The sequence below is a fragment of the Clavelina lepadiformis genome, chromosome 6 (assembly GCF_947623445.1).
Source record: "Clavelina lepadiformis chromosome 6, kaClaLepa1.1, whole genome shotgun sequence".
NCBI classification, from domain to species: Eukaryota; Metazoa; Chordata; class Ascidiacea; order Aplousobranchia; family Clavelinidae; genus Clavelina; species Clavelina lepadiformis.
Window position 1 is genome coordinate 4,252,781 of NC_135245.1, and position 23,696 is coordinate 4,276,476.

Genomic DNA, 23,696 nt, shown 5'->3' on the forward strand with positions numbered 1-23,696 from the left:
TTTTCTGTTTCGCGATAATTTATTAGATTATAATTATGCAGTCCGATTTGCAATGACAACTGAAACTTGTCAAACTAAGACATTGGCCAACTTCAGGCCGATATGTATCAAAGAATTTTCATTGTTAAGAGTAATGCAGCAATTTGAATGAATTAACGCAAACACATTGAACAACAACTACAATAAATAAGTCTACATAGAAGCTATAGGTATATCAGAATCTTACAAAAACTCGCAATTCCTGGATATTTGGGTGAACATGAGGCGTTTACCAGAATACAAGAGTCTTACACAAACAAACGAATAAGAAAATGAACAAGCAACTCTGAAAATGGCGCACAATTACCGAATTTCATTGATCACGACTTAAACTGAAAAACAGAAGTATTGTAAGTCTCAGAGACTCATTTGCAACAGCATATAGGAGATGAAAAGCATAGAAATCTGTTGAGCTTACACCAAGCAGAAAAGTGGAAGTTGCCAAAAACTTTCGGCAAATAAAATTGTATTAAGATTACCGACACCAGCAAGGAGCATATGAAATAAGTGTACACTGCGCATACTCTTACTCAACAACGACACAGCAGCAAGTTAGCAAAGTAGGTTGATAACCTCAGTTCGCTTATCTGGGCAATTTTGATAGAATGAAAGACAATTCTCAAACAACTTTTACATACGGGAAAGATTTTGTTTTGGATTTTTGTTGAATTATGAAAATATTTTTGCTTTTCATAACAAATTAAATTTTCCAGAACGCGCTTTGCATAATTTAAGATGTCATGTATAGGAGGACGGAAGAAGAAAAAAACCAAGTTGATGATGAAATGAGAATTCAATGATCGAGGATACGGAGGTTGCCGGATACGATCTTGTTCTCCAGGAAAGCTCCGGATGGGATATCGATCCTCTCTCCGTGATTAGCGATGATGATAACAGTTCCCTGATGAGAAGGATGAAAAAGATTAAAAATCCTGAGGAGAGGTTTTGATGAAGAGATGCGTAGTTACAAGATTCATGATGCGGAGACAGCATATTAACAATAATATTTATTGTTATGCAGAGACAAGTGTAATTTTACATGAAAAGTTGGATGTTGACATTAAGTAGTTTTCGTCAACTTAGTAAATTTTTAATTATTGCTGTACAACTGAATGCAAGTGCTGCAGATAAATTCGGTGATTTGATAAAAAAAATATTTATCTGGAAGATATGACATAACAAAAAATATTAAGAATAATCCAAAACCTCAATAGTAAAGTTTTAGTAAAATATGAGCAAAATGCTAAAATCACCTTGAGAGTGACATCCTTGCCAAACGTGACGTCACCACTGACCGTGAGATGATCTAATTCGAGCATATCAGGGATGTTTGCGAACCGACCCAAAAACTTGTGAATCTGAAACGATAACTTCGGATGAATTAAACTGGTCAATAAGATTGCACATTAAAACATTCTAAATAATCGAACTGATAGAAAAACGCTCAGACGAGTAAAAGCAAACAATTTTAACGCGCTTCATGAAATTTTAACTCGAACCATTAGTTTGAAATCGTTTTATTCGTTGATGAAAATAAACAAACAATGGAAAGTCACTTATACCACAGCAACAAAAAGTACAGCACAGAAGAGCATCTATGAAATAGGGATGCACTTTAGCTGAAGAAACAACTGAGTACTTTTACTGCTGACATTACCTTGGAGAAATGTTCGTCTCCAAGCTTGACCAGCGGAGTGGTCGGGAATTGTCGATGACTGCTCATCCTCATACTGCCGTGAGTGAGCTCGTAGAGGTTGCTCATCACAAGGAGGAGGTCCGATGTCTTCTTCACTGGGAGGAAGCGGCTACGCGGGACGTTGATGCCTGGACGGTAGTCAAGGAAGTTAAGATTGACGAAAAATCCGTTAAATTTTGCAAATTTTCATTCAAAAGACAATGAGAGTTTTGAGTAGTTTAAATGAGACAAATATCAAAAACTTTTGGGGTCATACATGTTTAGACTTACCAATTGCATTATTAAAATTTTTTATTCCAGCGCCGCAAGCAGTCTCTAGCTGAATGACGTTGGTGCCGTTTGACAATCTCTGTCGTGTATAAACAAGACAAATTTCTAAACTTCATAAAAAATGCTTTAATGACATGCACTACGCAGAAACAAATCCACACCAAGGAAACGTAAAATAACAAAACTATGACTAATCAGCAAAAGTATTAAAGAGACCAGAAACAAATGCAGCAAAAATAAATTATATTTCGTCAACGCCAACATTTAGGAGGGATAAAAACTTCACCTTATTATTAACAATGACTTCCATGTCGAGTTCACTGGCGTCAGAAAGACGTTGGACGGCTGACATCTTCATCCATAAATTGTTGGTGTTGAAAATCTTGAACTTGGTGACGCTCTTGAACTCATCTACGTGTTCCTTGGGCACTTGAGCGATCTCAAGCAAACGGAGTTTTTTCTCATACTCAATCAGAGTTCCTCCCTGTGAAATGAAAATGTTTCGGGATGAATTTAAAGTCATTTAACAAAGATATGAAATATTTGCAATTGCAGAGCTAAACAACGTTATAGACAGACGCAGTATTATCACCGTTGCGGTTATCCCTTGCAATTATTACACTTAACCACTACCAACATCAATGACTATTAAAAAGCTATTTTATTAGTTGACTGAAGTTTCGAGTTAATTCCTTACTTTGACATCGGCTCGCGTCTTATCAGTTACTTCCATGACGAATTCGCAAGGTTTTGATTGGTCGGCAGGGTTGGCCAACATATTCAAGATACCTTTAACAAGATCAGTTAAGAGAAAACATAACATAAAGCTTATACTTCTTAATATTATATTTAACGAAACCAAAATGACTAAAAGTTTTTAAACTAGATCAACAACTGCCGCTAGACGTCGCCAATAAACCGCCGGAAATGCGTTGTTACTGTTAAAAGGATACGAAGGTCAACTGTAGCGCCGAGGTTGTCGATATTTGAAACGAACATGAACTCTCTGCCTTCGTCTAGAAATTTCTTGAGTAAACCGGATTTGGCGAAACACTCGTACACATCGCCGTGACCTGGAGGGTACCAGGCCTCCAGCGGGTCATCGCAGGTTTGTGCAATAGGAAGCAGAGACTCCTTGTTTATTCGCGGATATCTGTGGTAACAAAACACTTTTAATGTGAAAATCGACGTAAGATACAAGACAGTAGCCTGGGTTTGCAGCACCAGCAAACACACCGAAGCTTGTGACGATGTCACACAGATAGTGTACGTAGTAGCAACAAAACAACAGGTTTTTGAAACAATCACATGCATATTTAAAAGTATGGCGAAACAATAGGGTTTGCAATAAATTATTTGCATCTAAAAATGCATAGAATTTATGTTACACGAGAGCGGCTTCTACTTCAGGGTAGCTACGAATAGTGACCACAGTATTGCGCCACGCGTAAGAGCGCCAATTTTTCTTGTTATGACGTACTTCTGGGTAACTCGATGGTTCCCAGATAAATTTTACTGCGGCGCCCTTCAAAACGATTTAATGCTTTTGCGGCGTCACAGCGAAAAGCTTAAAAGGGCCATAAAACGGGTGATTCAGCATCAAAACAAATCGTTTACAACAACACGTTAATTGCCCCAAATCAAAAACATACACACGCAAATAAATTTCGATTTGTTTGCGACTTTGAAAACTTTACCAATTGCGCTTAGTAAAAGTAGCCACCTATGGAGCAAGGAAATCAGGCTTAAACTTGTCTCATCGTTGAATAAAATTAGCAGTATATACTAACCGCGTAACCCATCTGGTTTAGTTGTAATTGTAACCTTATAAGGTTGATTATTACAAGAGACGAAAATAAAAGTTTTCACAATCGAGAATGGATATAAATTACGCAAGGGTGTAATTGCAATCGCGCAGAACAATCAGACAAACGCAATCATTGTTTCAGCAAAGTGTTGCACAATTACATAGTTTTGTGGAAATTTTTTTTAAATCCTGTGCTGGTGACATGGCGTCTGAATGCCAACTATACTAACCTGTTCTGATTAAAAGTGTATATTTTGACATTGCATGACGAGTATTTTCGCAGAATCATGTTCGTGTCGTCGTGGGTATTGAAAGAATTCATCAGCACCAACGGCACGCTAGCGTCGTACAACTTGTTCAAAGACTGGAATAAAAGACATCGCTTTTCAGTGATTTTTGTTTAATGGAAAAATTTACCATTTGGTTTTCCTTGCAGGCTACGACGTGAAGTATTTCTTCATGTTAGCTGCCTTACTGTGTACGTAAGGGTGACAGTGTTTAACTCTAAAGATGTCTCACCTCTATCTGTTGAACGGTTAAGTCCAGAAACGTTAGGCCACTTCTCACAGATATAAGACTTTTCGGTCCAGTGCAGCCCATACTTGTACCAAGGCCGCCATTGAGTTTGACTACGACCAATTTGCTGAGCAGCTCTTGTTCTGAAGATTGCATGGGTCCGGCCGATATTTCGCCATATGACCTAATCTATAAATAAAACTCGCTAGTTGCAGTGAAACATTAGAAATGTTGCTATAGGGGAAGTAAAGATTGAGGAAAAATCAAAGACAACGCAAGTTAATGTAAGTAACCATACTGTACAAAGATGAGACAGAGAGGAAAACCAGATAGCCAAAATAGCTCTTTGTAACACGCCCAGAAACCACCATGGTGTTAGTGTTCACATTGCCATGTAAATTTTCGTTATCAATCAACTATTTATCAAAAACAGAACTTACATAACCCTCTGGTGGTGATTTGATTTCGTTCCATACAATGGAAGGTCCAGACTTGAGTAAAAACCTTTTGAAAAGAGTCTCAAAATTTTCGAAATCTCTCTTGATTGCCTGCGACAAGATCACAGCAAATAGTGAAAAAGCAACGGCGGCCATTAAGTATCAGCACAGCGTATTGTACGCATTTCCATGAATACATAATCCCCTTACACGGCACGTAAAAGATTTAAACAGTCTAGGCACATTGACAAACGCTAATACCTCTTTCTTGTCAGTGCTGGCAGTATTTCCTAATCGGTCAAGCTCAGAGCGCAGTGCTGACTTGGCATCGTTTTTCATTAGCTGTTGAAATTCCATAATGCTCTGAGTTCTTTGCATAATAGTACCACGAGACTGACTGGCTGCCACTTGAGGGTCTGAGAAAAGCAACTCCCAGTCGACGTAGTTTGTGGATGATTGGCGATTGATTCCTGATGGATATAAAATAGTTAATAATTAACCAATGCACCCAACGAATTAGTAAATCAAAGAATTCAACGCTCATTCAACATCAAAGCGTTCAAGGCAGACTGGCAACAACTATGTGTTGAAGCCAGAGCATAAATTGTGCATTGTTTACACAAAAAACAGTAATAAAATATCATCAATAGCATGAAACACCTGTAATAAAGAGATAACGAACCTACCAAATAGGGTCATCAAATATGCAAGAGCGCACATAAAATGTTCTTCTGGGTAACAGTAATTTGTGGTGACTGGTAATTAACATGTTGTAGTATTATATACATTTATGGAATGACTTGATCTCGAGTAAAAGGCAATTATTAGAAGCCAATAGGTAGCTCAAAACATTCCATTCTTTTACCAGTTTAACCACAAAAACGTGTTAAAATTTACATTACAGACTTACAGTACCAATGGCTCAGCAGATTAAAGCCAAATGGCTTCTATGGCTGCAGTCTCTACTAAAGCTCTGAATACTATAACACTCCTGTGGGAAGCACATTGTACGATAACGAATCTTAAGAAGTTAAGAATCGATTATAAAAAGATTTGAATCCGGTTTCAATATATTTTCTGGATGCTAGGAAGAAAAAATCGGATCTTTTCTTTTATAACTAAGTGCTATCATTGGCACCTGCAGTCGATTTTCATTTCACATTATAAAAACCAAGCGCTACACATGTTGGTCATTATGACTTAACCTGCAACAAGCCAACTTGATAATTTTTATCCCTGCACTCACATCATCAAAGGAAAGTCTATAAACAAATTACCACAACAAAGGCACCGTTTACATGTGCACACACTGCAATAGTTCGCCTACGCAAAAGATAGGGATGTAAAACTTAAATTTGGGGCTAATTCCAAAATTCTCAACAATTTTTCAGAGATTATGACAAGTTTAGAGTAGAACAAGGATTCGCAAATTTCTCACCCCTGTTGCCCACAGGGGTTTCAAATGACAATGTCGTGACCTTAATGGCACAAACATCTTCACAAAAATTCATATTAACTTTAAAAGGTTATAGAACTAAAAAAAAATGAACACATGAAAATATGGATCGTTTATGTTAATCATGAATAGTGTTATAGTAGATAGAATAAAATGTGATGCTGATCTCTTTGTGAATTGAAATGTGTAAGTTGAATTCTTTAAACAACTAATTCATCAACCTCAAAATAGCTGAGTTGATGGCAGCTACTATTACAACAGACTTGACAGGTTTCCTTGGAAGGGACGCGCTAACAGCAAAATATTTAAATATTTCATATATTACAGAACAATTGCAATATTGTGTACATCAGATATATGCAATTATCTGCCTGCAAGCATCCACGTACCATGGCTATGTTGGGTTTCATAAAGCTTTGCAAGATGTAACAAAAAAAGCACTTCACGTAACTGCAGAATTGTGTTTCAATATATACCAAACAATTTCCACCAACCCTTTTGTACATTATCTCAGTAAATGAAATACCTTGTGGGAAATATAGGTTTACGTTATGGGTTTAACTAATACAACAGATACCACATCTAAGTTAAGGCTATTTTACTGCGTTGTTTTGGTGATCCTACTTTTGAGTGATGGCATTGAGATCAAAGATCTCTGGGTTAGAGGGATTGCAAAGAAATAGCAATCCTTCAAACTCTTTGCCTGTTTGGCTCAAAACAAGCTTTTAACTGGTACTGACAATGGATTTTGGCCTGAAGCAAAGCAAAATTAATACTTAACCATTGTTCATTCACCAAGTTGATAACAGAAGCATAAAACAAAATGTTTAACACCCAACACTGTAAATAAACTGAACCCTACTTTATCAATGTAATATATATCTACTCTACAGAACTTATTTTACATGTAGCATACACTTGGGCTTGGTTTTTTTATTCGAATTTTATAATCTATCAGCTATAGAGAAAGATATGGTAAATGCACACATGAGACTAAACAATATACAAGGCATACATTTTCATACCAAGACAAATTTAGTTGTTTGACAGACAATTTAAAGTAATTAAACTGATGCTAGTGTCTCTATACCTTTGTAAATACTACTGTTTCAACAATATATAAGTACTCGATATTGTTATATTATAGTATTGCAACCAACTGGAAAGTATGGTGGCTTTCGACAAGAAATCGCACATGCAAAGACAAAATTTTGGCATGCACTGAAGCCTCAATTCTTAGTTTATTTATCATAAATTGGCGTTTTAAGCAACCAGCTCTGCCAGGTTTGTTTATTATAAATCAGCATGAACATGTTTAGTTTGGCATCCACGCTGATGAGTGTCGTGTGTGAATGTTCAGCATTTTCCACAAGGGGTACTGAATATGTATCCTATGATTCGTTGAAATAAAGTAAATGCTATATGCATATCTATACCAGTTTCTAACCTGTGATTTTTATATGTTTCAGTAAGGCCCGACTGGAAAACAAGGCAGTTTTCTACGACAAATTGTGCGTGCTAAGACGCAAACTTTGGCATGCAGTGAAGTCTCAATTCTTTGTTTACTTATTATAAATCGTCGTGAAGATAAAAATTTTGATGAATTTTGCACATGTAAATGCCACATTTTTCACTATGGCCAGTAGGCTATTGCGTGATATTTTATCTAAAAAATATACTGACACCAATTATAAGATGACTGTCTTTGTTTCCAAATTAGTTCATATGGGAAACTGCCTTGTTATTGTGTTAACACATGAATTATTATACAGAAAACATAAGTAGTTGAGTAAAATTCACTATTTAGAACTACATACATAGTTTGGGTCTAGTGCAGAAGTACATAACCAAGTGATCTCATAATTTGAGCAGCTTGGGTCTAGTACACCTGTATACCAATGCATCCTGTGGTTATGCACTTCAGCACCAGACCCCATAGTTTAATACTAAAGCGTACCAAAATTAAACAACCTACCAGCTAATGAATAACATCAATAAGAAATGCATGCAATCATGAAAGGCAGCTAGCTTAGTCTTTTCTCAAAAACGTATTCAGCAGCTTCGTTATACAGTATTTTGCAAGACTATGTTTGCCCTGTTTTAATAACCCTTCTCTTAAAACACTTAGAAAATTCGTCAAACGCACGCAACGTTCTGTGTGCTAACGGCCACATACAATGTGACCCTGATACAGGAAAACGTTGGAAACGCTTAGCAAACAGCGCGAATGTCTTTGGTCACGTTCTTATTTCGCGCAGCGCGCATATAGCCGGCGTAAGTTTAAGTATCTGCCTAGCTTCTCTATGTGTGCATACGACCAAAACCCAATTTATGACAATGATTTCTTCAGCGTAGTGAGTGGCAGAGCAGCGTTCCACAAGTCATGTCATGCCAAATTTGTTTGCATTGTGACGTAAAGAGATATCGCATGCCTCAGCATAAGTTTTCAGCAGAAAACATGATGACATAAAGGCGTATGTCATATGATTATTACCAATAATACTGAAATTTGTAAAATTCAGCGAATTAATTCTATAGGAAACTGTTTTTTTAAAGAAAAGCCTGTTTCATGCATTCCAGACCTTGGACTACCGAAATTTAAAAATCCTATGATATGTTCATGGTAGGCAATGTACAATGTACATTCAGAAAAATACACTTACGGCGGTATAGTATGATAATAATTTTTATCCCCGGACTGAGGAAAGTCTTTGCACGACTAAAACCCTGCGATGATTCCTCGTCGCTCGATCCCTGGTAACGAGCTATCTTTCGTGCAAGTTCCAATTGTCACACATTTTTTATTTTGTTTTTTCATTTTTTATGTAGTACTGCCCAAATTTACAACTGTTCACCAAGTCCACTGAACAGGATCAAGCGTCATTAATGCCTAGCCACGGGCATTGCAACGGTATGAGCTCCGTGTTCGATACCCATTGGTATCAAACAAAAGCCACCGAGCTGAGTATGGGTGTGATTTTCCGTTAGTTATATTTATTTAGTTAGTTAGTTAGTTTCCGTTAGTTATATTATATTTAGCTATTTTTCAGGCTGGTACAAGGAACTGAACAAAAAGCAGTTAGACATCAAAGATCTAGAAATAGAAGAAAACAAAGATCTAAAAAAGCAGTTAGAAAGTAAACTTTGATAACCTATCAGTAGTTGTATATGTTTGGAGCATTTAGTTATAGTTTCAGCAGAAAAGTATGGTCTGCTTGCACTGTAGCGTAAATATCAAGGTGCGCATGTAAAAGCTAGCCTGCATGCATGCAATTTTTCTTAAGTGTTGCTGTGGTCTCCTTCGACCACTTGCGTGCAGACAACTCTTACCATAAGTTTAAACACGTTAGTTTAGACTGAAGATTGCGCCCTTTTGGAAAACGGCCTTAGTTCTTAAAGGTACATTTAAGAGTTTAAACTAGAGTGAAGCCGAATGACGGTTTTTTGCCGATCGAAAACTACATCAAAATCACAGTTTAGGCAATTTTTCATATCAGCGTCAGCCAAACACCGTCATTCTTACCGTGATGTCAAAATTACGAAGGCATTGTTGTTGAAATCTCAAGCCAGCTTTGACAAGGTACGTAGACCCAGCATCTTATTTAACTGCCAATTAACGTCTTTCCTGGAAACTAAACGCATTGTTTAGAGCTCATCGTTTAGCTGTAATCAGCCCCGCTTTTAAAGAAGTATTACTTCAATGAAACGCTTAATGCAGCGTCAGTAAGTAGGTAAACAGACAGAGTAACCCAAGTCTAGAAAGATTTGAAAATTAGTAGGCTGTAATGTATACACGTCAAAAACCACGAAGACAGGGTAAAAAATATAGCAATACCGACGTTGCACACGCTTTGGTAGAAAAAGCCCTGGAATCAAGTTATACAGGTTTTCTTTTATCGGGTACTTGTTTGTTTGGAGTGTCTGCTCTATATGTTTCAACTCTCCATCCAACAGTCGTTGGAGGCAACTCAGGTACGCTGGTATACCAAATTAATAAGTGTAGACCAAGTGCTGAGAATCGTAAGACGTTGTTACAGTAATTAACCAATTTCGACTCGATACAATTTTTTTTAAATCATTTTTGGTGTAACCTATATTCTGCCAATGAAGCCTTTTGCATAAGCTGTCGTCAAATCGTTTACGGAATTAACAGCGACAAGCCTTTGCCATGTTTGAATTGGGAACTTGTATTTCAAATTCAAATCCAACTGCCAAAACCGTTTTGTATTTGCCTTAAGTTATATAGGCCTAGATATGCCATTTCCGATTACCGTAATGATAATAATCGGTATAGTTGAACAGTTAGTGTACGTAGGCCTAATAAAACAAATTGCTTTTATTTTACAGGCGAATTAGTGTCTGCCATTTATGAATGGGGGGTGAGTTTTCGAGTTATCAAAATACTGTTTTTCTGTACGTGTTACCCTTATGGTTCTTAGTAGCCTATAAACTTTAAGTATATAGTCTAGCTTCGGTAGTCTGCCATTGCTAGTCTCAGTAGTTAGTAGTAGCTTATACAATACTTTTACAATACAGTACACTACAGGTATAAGTGAAGTTTTTTTAGCAGTGGCTTGTAAGTAGTAGGCTAGTAAAATGCACAAATGAAAAGTAGTGAAATAATAAAATCTTTAACTCATGACATCGATTCAAGATTTCAAGTGTTCTCAACTGATAGTCACTTACCCAACATAATGGTAGTGCTGGTGGTGATGTTGTACAGTAAGTAAGATTATGTACCGTACTACACAAAAAGTATTTACAACAAACCACTAAATTTGCTTAAAGGATTAATCTACTGTAAAAGGAATGAATACGTCAATATTTAAGGGCGACAAACGCAAGAGAAAACGTTTTACAATCAAACAAAGGGATATTTTCAGTGAACATAACTTAAGCGTTCCTTTATCATTATCGCTTTATTGAAATTAATAGTTTTTATGATCAATTTCTTTTTCGGGAAAAATGTGCAAAAGTAATGCAGAAACACCACCTAAATGTGAATTTTGAAGTCACGAATATCAAGCGTCGAAAGCAATTTTAAGTATAATCACGGGATCACAGAGATTGTTTTAAAAACTAACTTTAATAATTTATAATAGTTAATCAATACTTTTACGCTTTAGTGTTATAGATAAAAGCGCTGCTATCTTTTGCTATAAACTGGTCAAGCTCTTTGCTTTGTAATAGCATTAAGTTACTTGCCCAAAAAAAACTGCTCACACGTGGCCTGCGTTTCTAGCATGAAGAAGTCGTACTTTTCTTTGCCGTATATCGCCTTTTGCGCCCTGTCTTACGCCGCATGAACTTATAGTAACATAAAACGCAACAAATCGACAACTCTCACATCATGTTTTTTTTTTCAATAATTCCGCTGTACAATTCCCTAGTTTTTCCCGGAGTCAAACTCTGCAAATACGATCTTCCCTATGCAACGTCAATTTGAATCAAATGCTCGCGTTGTGAAGTTCAGAGATCTTTAGCGAACATTCTTCCGACAAAAATGCTAGGTTATATACGGCCCAAAGCTGATTAAAACTTTTACAGCCCGGGGCTTTAATACCAGCTAAGTCACGTTAAACCAGTTGAGAATAAGCTGAGACACAAATCGCAAAAGGCTTTCTTGTCTGCCTGCAAAACCAGTCGGACCTTGACGTGTTCACCCCGGTTTGGCATCATAACGGACGTGCATGCTCCCTGAAGGCAACACAAAGACATAATTCATGTCAAGATGCGCATTTGAATGTTTAGAGTAAAATGCAGAGGTGGTTATTGCAGACGTGACAAAAAAACAAAATACCAACTACCAAACTTCAGTAATTATGGACAATTAATGTTTATTGCAATTAGACTATGACTAATTGCTTAAACAACTGGAGAAGTTCAAATTGAAATATGAACTTTATTGGGCATCCGTGTCAGAATAATTTGGTGATGTGAGAGTTTTGAAACGTCACCAAAAGTGACGAGTGCCAACCAATGGCATGATTGAACGTTACCCGGACGTCATTGCCTACAATATACGTCACACTTGAAGCCTCAGGGAGTGAAAGTCTGAGCGTCGACATAAAGGACTCGTAACAAGTTTTCATTGGATTAAAACCCGGGTGTGTTCCATTTAAAAAATTTTAATCAGAGCGTTGTGCCAATGACGAGTAGCAACGGGTTATTGATGTTAAATAGAGTGTCGTAGCTTTAACACAAAAACGGCTTTTATGTTGTCTTACAATATTTCAATTAAAATGAACTTAATTAGAGCCATTTGTTATGTTGTTATAAATACAAAGAAACAAAACCCTGCACATGTTACAAGCAATTATTGGTGAAAAGTAAACCAAAAATTGTACTATAACTGATTCCGACACGAAAAAACCGCTTTGGCAATGGCATATTCCCAGTTTAGCTTAATTTAATTGCAACTACAATGGCATTAAGGTCCAAACTTATTAGTTAATATCCCTTTGCAAATCACGAGAGTATGGCTAGTAATGATGTCAGATCACATGCAATATTACGAAATCAGGTTATCGTATATTGCATTAAAAAACATGTTTCCCACGTGAAATCGGATAAGAAATTATTGTGTATCATCGATGCTCTGAAGTCGTTATGCTTTGTTGTTTGCGTTTTCTGTTTCTTGTACACCGATAGAACTCTTAAAACACTTATGAGTTAATTAAGGCAACGATCAACGATCAAAGAATCTAAATACATATTATATTACATATGGACAAACGTACTGTCGTTTGACAGTTTTTATCCTTAAAATGTCGACTTTCTGCCATAATGCGTCAAGAGATAACTTTTTGCACCTTTTTCAAAAAAATATTTTGTACTCAGTAAACGTAATGAAGGGAAACATGGCGGTAAAATTAAAAAGTTGTCATATATCTTGATGCCTTGCTACACACGGACCGCAAGGTTTTCTGCTCAACAGCCTAACATTTTACAACAACTGTTACCTGCGCTAATTTAACAAAACACCACATCAAAAACCGACCTTTAAAACAATTATGAAACAATTGTCACATTTCCCACAAAATTAGCTATTAATTTTGGTCATATATTATTCACATTAAAAATAATTTAAGCCCTGATCCATTGTATTCACTTTCTTAACTCCCATTCTATATTTAGAACTTAAGTTTTCCAAAAGTTTGCTTGGAAGCTTTGTTCTTATTTCACCAAGCACGCAGACAAGAAACGATGACAGTAAATCTATCCAATAAACCTCGCCTCACCAGTGATATCGCATTCTGCAAAAAACACTGCCATAGACCGTTAGAAAATTGGAAATAATGATTCACGAATATGGAAACACTGATAGTGAATAAACTTTTCAGTGTTGGTATTATTGAAAATATTTTCAGTGTTGATTTCTGCGTTTAGATCCTGTGTATAGAATTGTACAGCAATAACAGAAATACGGAAATAATCCCCTTGCGTATCCATATCAGGCCCGCAGCCAGCCAGCTTGTAATCTGTTGTGTGGTAACTACATTTTTAACTGCATGGTTTAGTGATAACGCTGTAAGGCTGATTAAGCTGAGATGTAATAAAATTAAAAGTTCTTGAGCTACGTATATCTCTGTAATTTTCACATAAATGCAACTGTAGGAGAGTACACTTTCAAGGGAACCAATATTTGAGTGTCCTTTCTTCTATATATAATATAATATTTATATAATATCTCCATAACATCGCAACCAGCCTGCAAATCGTCACTTTGTGCGATATCATTAGTGTCGCCTACATCACTTGTTAATTTTTGTTCAGCAATCAAAAGTCAAATAGTATGGAACAGTGGTTCTCAACCTTTCGTGGTTCGTGGCCCCCTTAGATTTTTCGTGGATGTGAGAATAATACGTGGTGAAAGAAAATTCGTAATTGCACGACAATAGGGTTAAACTATAGATACTATAGATAGAACAATACAATAGGCTAAACTTACGACAGGATTGGTGGAATATGTGCAAACAATTTTAACATCTTAGCTTTTACCAGTTAGTTTTCACTAAAAACTAGTTGGTTGTTGGCACGAAGAATAGCAATGGATGACAGAATTACTCAGATCAGCATAAACTATCATATAGTTCTAAAAACTGTGCAAATCAACCCACCTTCTGACTGAAAAATGTCCGTGAAAGTTGGTGGTAATTCCGGCGACGAGGAGCCGCTTTCGCTCGATGTGCTGATCGGGCTTTGCCTGGCATTCGGTGCGAAATAATCATGTGGTGCTGATAAGGCTGACGCGAACTCTAATAGTGTTTCTTTGACCGACATGCTTTTTTGACGCTTGTTCACAAGTAGGTTGATGTTACTGCAGTCCACAGATATCGAACAGAAGTGGCTTCAGACAAGCCAAGAATCCTGCTGTTGAGCTTGTGGGTTGTTTGTCCTTTATAGAAAGGGCTAGGGCGTTTCTGCTGTTTGATTAAATGGCTTGGGTCAACACCTTCGCGACAAAAGTAAAAAGAAAACTATTTCAGGAAATTCCAAACTTTAACCGCAAATAACCTGCCTCCTTTTTTCTGGACAAACAAAATTAAAAAGAAATTTTTCTGCAAATTTGCCTTTAAATGTGATTTATGTTAGCTTTGAGTGACGTCAGAAAGTCGTTTTATGATATGGCGCTTTTTATCATTAAATCAACTGTATATCTATACTATGCTATAATATAGATAATAAGACTAATTGAATTAAAATATTTGCCTTAAAACGAGCAATTTTATTCACGTTAATTCATGCGTACATGAAAAAATCTATGTCGTGCCAGAACACTTTGCTAATATCCAAAGGTCCAGCATTAAACGAATCTAACGCGTTATGCAATTTGCCAAGGTAACATTCATAGTTAACAGGTACCAGGCCTTCATACGTCCACTGCATTTTAAGTTTAACTATATATATATATGACTGCAGTCTAACGTGGAAACATTTGAAACTAAACCTATATCCGTATTGTGTATCCTCTCGCTGTACAAGCTGTAGCTCTTGTTCTTTGCACGATCAAATGAACAGCGCATTTGCGACAACTCAATTCATCTTATTCGAAGCACTTCAAACATCACCAGCCAAAAACACTTCCTGAGTTTCGGGAAAATATCGTAAAAGCTATCGCAAAAACGACAAATAGCATATCTTCTGCAACGATTCAGGTTAGCGTAACATATATAGACCTACAGTTCCGAACCATTACCTGAACCACAGTAACGTTACTACACGTGAATTGTGTCGAATCGGCCGGAACCCATTAACGGAAACGGTTAAACAAATGATGTTATATCACTGCAAACATAAACGTGGTGATAAAACAAAACACTGCATAGTTGTCGTAGAAACAATGCCTGGTATTTATACGCAATAGAGTTCTGTCAATATGTTGACTTCGGTATTTCAGTTATGACAAAAGCTCGTTGTTAACGTTCAGAAAGACTTCAGAAACCAAAATGTTGCAGCAAGTTGACTGTTGTCGTTTTATAACTTAATAGGCCGATTTAGTAGCACTTATGCTGCGTCTAACATTCTTCAGTCCAGGGCGGATCTTCCCTGCATAAATTGGTGAAACCCCTAATTTGAGGAATAACTTATTTTTGTTTTGTAAGGTAGGCTACGTGCGCTTTTATCGCAAATATAAAAACAATGTGAAAACACAGGTAAAAGATAAAAATCATATAACGAAAAGCAACCATAACTATATGACGCGTGATCTGATCTGACCTACCCACAAGGTGTATTAGGTGTTCAAAATAATTCACACATGGTTTTCTCCATAATCGCTTCCTAACCTAAATTCTCTGCTGCGATAACCAACAAAATCTTTGAGATAAAAGCTACAGACGCACTCCAAGATTTCACTTTGCTTTTTATGACTTTTGATGTGTGAGGGTGCGTAGATATACGCATGCAAAGTCTAAACTCTAAGAGTCTAAGTAATTAAAGGTTAATTTTTTAAGCTAAAAAATAATAACAATCAACCCAGAGAGTAAATAGTTACATACTGTAGGATGTAGCAACATTCTTGTCACAAATAAGCTTCTCATGCACGGCCACGTTCATGCATAACTACGAACCTGCTAATGAATAGGGCATTCGTTACATTTTACAAGTTACAGCGGTGACTGAAAAAATGACGAAACTTTCTTATTTGTGAACTCATTGCCATTGTGTGGAGTTCTTACTCTAAGTGCAGAAGTTAACAAAAAGTTTTTTAACGCCCAAGTAGCACACGCCGTTTCGAGAGTTTTTTGTCTTATACGCGTTGGGTAAGCGCCTTAGACAAACAAGATAAATTCTCTGCGTCGGTGAAGATCTTTTCTCAAATAAACTGTGCGTAGAAACTAATCACGTAAAATGCGTCATTACGCATTCCAAATAAAAGTGAACTAAAATATAGCAATAGTAATGATGTCGCCCAAAGAAAAGAGGATTGTTTGAACGCCAATCCCTCCCATATTTGCTTTTAGGCGTTAGTTAATCCACAAAATACACAGAAAACGTAACACAGCATGCTCCTTTTTATGAATGGCAACGAAGGCGGTTCGTATGTCGCTTTAGGGAGACCACACAATAATCATAACTCTACAGAAAAGTTAGAAGTAATACTTTAACTCTTTGCAATTTGCACGACAAGTTAACAAAACTGAGACCATGTGCTCTCTGCATATTCAATTTTCAATAATTTGTGGCCTTGATGTCAAGTGATGAGAAGAGTTTCATTTCCTCTTCATTTCAGGTTCCTCATCCACCGGGATACCCGATCTACATCATCCTTGGAAAAATCTTCCAAGTTCTCTTCCAATTTTCCGATCCGGCATGGGCAGTCGGACTCTTGAGCGCTCTTACCGGTGGTGCAGCCGGTTCTCTGCTCTGTATGATTGTTTACAGGTATGAGACTAAAAATTAAAAAAAGACCGCTGAATAAAGCTGGCTTTACTTCAGTCTGAACGTTTATAAAAGTTTTTGATTTTTATAATGTTTAGTTTATTTTATGAGAACGTTGACAAAAGATGTTTAAATAATGGTGTGGTTTTTGCTTTTGGCCCGTGCAAATTTTCAGTTGTGAAATTAAAAAAAAATTCGACAGATCTGTGCTAGTATTCGTGTTATCAGCTAATGTAAAGCAAAATGTTCATTTCCTGCCAATAACACATTCACTTTTCACACATGTTCAGATTGACCTCTTCGCCGTGCTCTTCTGTATTTGCTGCACTCTCTTTTGCCCTCTCGCGGCCAGTATGGACTTGGTCAATCACAGCAGAAATATTTGCGCTAAATAATTTGTTTGTCGTGATGATTGTTCTTTGGTCAGCTAATGCTGCGGACACTATTAAAACTGAGGAAAAAGCAAGTAGTGGAACTTTACAAAAGGTAAGAAGATTCACGTTTAACTGTATTTGACTAAGGCAGAAGATGCTAACCTCATACACGGTTAAGTTAAAAGAGAAAAAAAAAACTGAAGTAAACACCAACATAAATAAAACAAAGATAAATGTTAAAACTGAAGCGAGCCACCTAAAATCTGGGAACGAAACCGTCAGCGCATGAAAATGAATTTATCTTTACAAGGACTTTAGTATGTAGCCCCTATATCAGAAGGTTGGTTTTTTTAACACACGTGATAACTTTAAAACGGTTTGTATTGCATTGAATTAAAACATTCTATCGTTTTAATCATTACAGGTGGTTTGTCAGATTTGGCTACTTTTTGGACTGAGTCTATGTAACCAGACAAAAATATTTGTTTACGTCATATTTATAGCAGCCTGGTCGGTTTTGGAACTTGTCTTTGAAAAGGTAATTGCGTAATTGCAAACAATTTTCAGAACAAAACACTTCTTTTAAACAAAATAGTTTTAAATCATATATCTAAACTTTAAAGTAATATTACTTTTAGTTACAGTATATTGCAATACCAAAGACATACACTGACTATGTATGAATAGGTTTTAATTTTTAAGTCCTTGTAGGCTATAGCCTATAGACTCTTTCTGTTAAAGATTTACGCACACTTGTAAACTTTGACAAGTAAAAGTCATGTAAAACAGTTAATAAACTGTGCTGCTTTGAAGACAATTGAAATTTTCTTTCAGTTACTTTCTGTACGACTTGCTTTGAAAATGGTTGGGTCCCTTGCCTTAGGGTTGATGCCCTACATATACTTACCCATTGCAGGAAATTTCAGGTAATTATACCGGTAACAAAATTTATGAGTGTAAAGGTAAAAACTTGACGGAATTTAAGTGTTACATGACGTAGGCTATTATGCAGTTAATACATAATGAAAAGAAAAATTATTCTGTAAAAGTTGAATGTGTTGTCCAGGTTTAGTTAATGATAGCCAGTTAATGCATGCAATGTGCAATGTATCAGACAAAACCTAACTACCGCAGAGCCCCGCTTCAACCTCTCATTATTGCTCTAAATTTGCGTTTTTATTGTTTGATTTTGTTAAAAAATACTTTGTGAGAATAAAATATTTAAAAAATAAAAATTTATTCAAGCAATAACTAAAATAATCAAATAAATATTTATATAGTCTAACGTTTTATATATACGTTGGTGTGTAATAAGAATACAAAATAGCAAACTTCTGTCAGACACACAAGAGCTTTGAAACTTACAGATTTTACAGCATACCACCGAGCACATTTTTACATGCGGGTAATTGTGCAATTTAATCCGCAGCAAATCCCAAGTTTTGTGGGGTGACCATTCCTCCATTGGCGGGGTGTTATTCCACGTGTTTCGTTGCGATTATGGATCGTGTGACTCGCGGATATTTTCAACTAACAAGAATTGCATGCAAAATAATCTTGTTAGGCATTCTGAGAGAACGGTTAACGAGTTCACTTGGCCGGTCGTGCTATTGGCTGTTATAGGAACACTATGCGGTCATAGGTAATTATATGTTTTCAAGAAGTATTTATCGATATATGAAATATCATTTAGTGTATTTTTCAAAAACTTTTACTGACTATGATCTAATCGACCTCGTGAGCAACAGGCAATCAATGGTGATAGCAGTAAATAAAACCTGGCTTTTCTATTTCATGCAGATTTATGCGTCGCCATTTTCGGAGGTTGCTGCTCGTTTGGACGGTCATGGTTCTTGTTTACATCATATTTCTCGCCTGGCATTGCACCTCCAACATTGAGTAAACTGGTTAAAACATTTTCACAACCAACGGAACTACATTTAAAACAATTCTTTAAATAGCTTTCAAACAAAACAAAAGCAAAGGAGTTTGTGAAGATAAAAATATCTACGAATCCACTATTATTGTTTTATTTATTTTGCAGATAACAAAAAGAGATAAACAATATTTTTTCGCCACATTTCTAAAATATTTTTCAAGATACCTTTTGTTGTAGAAAACCTTATGTTTTCGAAATGACGGAACGTTATTGGCTGCAATCTGACGTCATGTTGTGTCTTTTTGCTGGTTTGGGACTTTCGGTGGTTATCAAATGGTTTCAATTTGGTAATTTTCTCAGCTGCTATGTTTAGCTTATTTCGGTAAAGAACTCAAGCACTAATAAAACTTTTGCTCATTGCAGGCAAAGAACACACACGGCTAAACTTCAATGTACCTTCAAGATTGGGGCAGTTTTTCACAGCGGCTTTGATTGCCTATCAGGCAGGTAGCTAGTTAGCTTTTGATATTGGCAATAAAGTGAATAAACACTAGTATAAAAACACAAAATAAAATGCACTTAATTATAAGTCAGTTATGACGTCGTCTAATTTTTATCATGACTGTTGCGCAGTTACGCCACTTTGCTGATATCAAAAATATTTTTTTTACAGCTGCAGCGCAACTGGCCACAATGTAATCAGTCCCAAAACACATTGATGAGAGATTTCGCCAGGCAAGCGTTGGCTGTTTTGCCGAAAAATGCAATAGTTTTACCTGAAAACGACATGATGGCCATGCTGTACAGTTATTCCCAAGTTTGTGATAGGATAAGGTACAAAATACCAAGAAATTTACAGAACATGACAATAGAGTAGAGAATAGACAAAAATCCCAATAAAATAGAGAAAAAAATTTCATCTGTAATCTCCAGTTCTGTTGTTTGCATACGTTTGCTATATGGGAAAGTACAGTGACAACAAATTTCTACCGAATAGGCCTGACATTCGCCTCTTGGTTCCTGCAAGCTTATCGCTACCCTGGTACGTGAAACGAATCAAGTCAAAGTATAAAACAAAGGATCTCTACGTCCCCGGAGACATTTTGGCGGTTGGTCGGCAAAAGACCGAGGACATGCTTCCATTTACACTGAAGCATTTGTTTGACGCCAACAGCGAGTAAGCTTAATATCATTACGAGCCTCCCAAGAAACTAAATTAAAAGCCTATATCATTCTGGGGTCTGATTCTTCTTTTTGTGTTAAAGCAAAAAGATATTTTTTTGTTCACGTCCTGTGTGGTACTTTGACAACTCCTGGATAAATCATTACCAGGCTGTACCCTACGGACTCTGTAGGCAGCTGCTGAAGCCAGATAAAGTTCACAGCAAAATTGACCTGGACGGTTAGTATTTATTGCCTTCAAATGCAATGCAGTTGCAAGTTTACTTAATACAAATAGAAGAATTGTTCTCGTAATAGCGGCTGCTTTAAAACTCTTTTAAGACTATAAAACATGCACCATATTTTAGAGTATATGCAAGTGGGTCAACACATATACAAATGGAACGTCCCGTACAAGTTACCGCCGGTTTTTACCGGTTCAAATCCGACCAAATTTCGTTTGTCAACCTCTGACGAAACAGTTTCCGACGTCCTCTGGAAGGGCAGGGAACACATGATCGCTCACATTATGAAAGCGGCCATTCAAGTCAATCCAAAAAATGATGAAGCGGGAAAGATACAGGAACGCTTACGACTGCTCACGTTTTGTTACCAGGTATAGTAGGTAAATGTTAACATCGTTTATATCGGGTGGTCTGTGAAACCGGCATTGCATTACCCACTACATAGGAGAGAACAATATGGTAAGCAACGCAAATTACACGTTTTTAATTGCACTTGCTTCGTTAAGGGTTCTTTTGATGTGTTATATTTTATCTCAGAAACTTCGGCGTTTGTTAGAGGTGGAAAGTAAAAAATTTTCCGTTCGAATCGGGGCGTTTCCCCACTCTTTGCTCCCAGTCCCGCCTGTCTGGTACAGGGACCTTGCTTTCACCACCATGTATATCTCGAATACGAAACCACGGAAGCGATTGGAGTACGCCAAGGAAGCTCAACGTTATTTTGCTATCTTCTTCCACCTCACTGAGATCTACAAGAACGAAATCAGCAAGGAGGACATGAGACTGGCCAAAAAAGCAGCATCTCAAATCGATCCTGTAATTAGAAACCTAACCAAGAATCAACAGACCGGAAAGAAGACAAAGGGTAAATCTCCTTCAAAAAAGAGTTGCAGACATGCGTGATTTGATGTGGTTTTGCTTGAATGATATTTGTTTGTACATAACCGATGGGGTATTTAACTGCTTTCCAAAATACTACCAAGATATTACTACACGGACGAAGTAGCCTATGCAAGTCAAGTTTTTCAATTAAAGTTTTTTCAAACAAATTGCGTTATTCTGAGTAACATTTTAGATTAATTCAGTACCACCCCACATAGATAAACACTAATGATTGGTTCTAGAAATACTGGGTTTCTTACGTCCCAACATGTTTCTTACCCCTCACATGTGTGGGGTAAAGTGGACCACCGTAAGTTTTGAGTAAACAAGGCAATTTGTTCCACATCACAATCAATTTTCTTACAAATTGTCATCATACGCAAAGTAGTTAGGAAAGTAATCGCAGTTCACCATCAATTTAAAAAATCATAATTCACAAATAAAGTTGTCATCCTCTTTATTACACCCAGAGCAGGCTTCATGCGCCCATCGCATGCATTTGGAGCACTGGATCCAACCATCATTCTCGGATGATTTGGAATACAATTCGTTGCAGTAAAAGCATTCTGCATCTACGTTGTTATCACTTTCATCGACTGTGTCTTTCTGCTGCATTGATGACCTAGAAACCTTAGCTTTCCTCATAGAACGCTTTTTCGATGAACTTGTTTTACTGCTGTTGCCAGATACCGCGGATTGGCTACGATTCGTTGCAGCCAACTGCTTCTTGTATGTTGAACTGGTTAAAATAGCAGTTGCGCCTCTCTTAGACTTCCTCTTTTGGCGAGTGTGAGCTGCTTTCGGCATAGGAAGCACTTCAACAGGACTTATAATTGTGAAACTGGAATTTGCGTCTTTAGGAGAGGACGGTTGGGCTACATCTATTGGCTGTGCACTGGTCCACTTTACCCCCACCCCTTGGTTACTATTATTTTGACTGTTGGCAAAATTTTGGCTAGTCAGTAAGCGGAATGAACCTATGTAATTCGTACGTGATACAGTAAAACACCTTTCTACCATTCAACCGAACTTCTACCTTATGCATGTAAAATAAAATCTAAGTAACAAGACATACCTTTCAATAGATCAGAGAGTACAAAAAACGAATTCTGTCACTTTTCTTGCCTACTTTTCCACGTAACCTCGAATAATGGCGTCTGCAACCACGTTATGTCATGCTTCACTAAACTTAGTGGTATCCGCGCGGTTAAAAAAATTTATTAAGAAAGTAAGAGTGGTGTGCCACTTTACCCCGTTGCTCCGCTTTACACCACCTTCCCCTAAGTATTACAAGAGTTCTATCGGTGTACAAGAAACAGAAAAACAGCGCAAACAATAAAACTTCAGAGCATCAATGATACACAATAAATTTTTATCCGATTTCACGTGAGAAATATGTTTTTCATTGCAATACGATAACCTGATTTCGTAATATTGAACGTGATCTGACATCACTGCTAGCCATACTCTCGTGAATTGCAAAGGGATATTAACTAATAACTTAATAAGTTTCGACATTAATGCGACTGGTGACATCATCCAGATACAAAGGAAGGGATTTTACAGATGCGACCAGGCCTATCTTCCACCGAGGTAATTTAAGTGCATGGAACGTAGATGGCAATTTTTCCGTTTTTTCGTAGTTCTATGCTCTCGCAGCCGAATAACAATGAGAACGCTGCAACATTGTGACTGAAAGTATTGTAAGGGTAGGGAATAGTAGTGTAGTACAATACCGCAACAGTGACGTAAAAAAACTGCGTTTACAGAAATCCGAAATGAATTGTTCTTTAAATAAAATTTTCTGCCTATTAATTTCGTTGCTGCATTGCAGCACTTGAGCAAATTCATGGAGTTATTGCTGTGGCGTGGTGTGGCGTGAGAATCTTTGATTTCGGACAAACGAAATCTTTACGCGACTTAAACTCGGCGATGATGCTTCATCACTCCACACTCTCGATCACTGTACGCGTGCAATTTCCTAAAGATGTATTTTAAGCTAGGAGCAAAGTGTTGGGTGTTACGCGACCATTACATGGAACGAATAACAGAG

At 37.0% G+C, this 23,696-nt stretch overlaps 3 protein-coding genes across 6 annotated transcripts in view; 2 read left to right on the forward strand and 1 right to left on the reverse strand.

The window, feature by feature from the left end:
* LOC143462903 (UTP--glucose-1-phosphate uridylyltransferase-like) lies at positions 1-14,696 on the reverse strand. Of its 3 annotated transcripts, none has more exons than XM_076961215.1 (12): positions 14,342-14,696; positions 5,027-5,235; positions 4,769-4,876; positions 4,332-4,517; positions 4,043-4,176; positions 2,959-3,158; positions 2,703-2,794; positions 2,292-2,489; positions 2,006-2,084; positions 1,697-1,863; positions 1,293-1,397; positions 1-940 (listed from the first exon to the last, which is right to left on the reverse strand). In XM_076961215.1, the coding sequence occupies exons 1-12, from the start codon at positions 14,502-14,504 to the stop codon at positions 833-835; spliced, it is 1,749 nt and encodes a 582-aa protein (XP_076817330.1). In that variant the 5' UTR covers positions 14,505-14,696; the 3' UTR covers positions 1-832. The 3 variants fall into 3 exon arrangements, with proteins under 3 accessions (XP_076817330.1, XP_076817331.1, XP_076817332.1); XM_076961216.1 differs by lacking the exon at positions 14,342-14,696 and adding an exon at positions 10,908-11,040; XM_076961217.1 differs by lacking the exon at positions 14,342-14,696 and adding an exon at positions 8,197-8,827.
* LOC143462902 (protein O-mannosyl-transferase TMEM260-like) lies at positions 9,902-23,140 on the forward strand. 2 transcript variants are annotated; one of them, XM_076961212.1, is made up of 15 exons: positions 9,902-10,193; positions 10,569-10,600; positions 16,957-17,108; positions 17,396-17,591; positions 17,904-18,017; positions 18,314-18,405; positions 18,909-19,121; positions 19,280-19,378; positions 19,596-19,705; positions 19,782-19,861; positions 20,032-20,192; positions 20,356-20,535; positions 20,624-20,760; positions 20,888-21,135; positions 21,302-23,140. In XM_076961212.1, the coding sequence occupies exons 1-15, from the start codon at positions 10,007-10,009 to the stop codon at positions 21,662-21,664; spliced, it is 2,364 nt and encodes a 787-aa protein (XP_076817327.1). In that variant the 5' UTR covers positions 9,902-10,006; the 3' UTR covers positions 21,665-23,140. The 2 variants fall into 2 exon arrangements, with proteins under 2 accessions (XP_076817327.1, XP_076817329.1); XM_076961214.1 differs by having other exon boundaries at positions 20,888-21,144; positions 21,302-21,438.
* Positions 22,794-23,696, forward strand: part of LOC143462181 (bifunctional glutamate/proline--tRNA ligase-like) — a 7,995-nt gene continuing 7,092 nt past the window's right edge. The window contains exons 1-2 of the mRNA XM_076960236.1: positions 22,794-22,927; positions 23,105-23,236. Coding sequence (XP_076816351.1) covers positions 22,794-22,927; positions 23,105-23,236 — 266 coding nt within the window. The remainder of the gene's footprint in view (positions 22,928-23,104; positions 23,237-23,696) is intronic.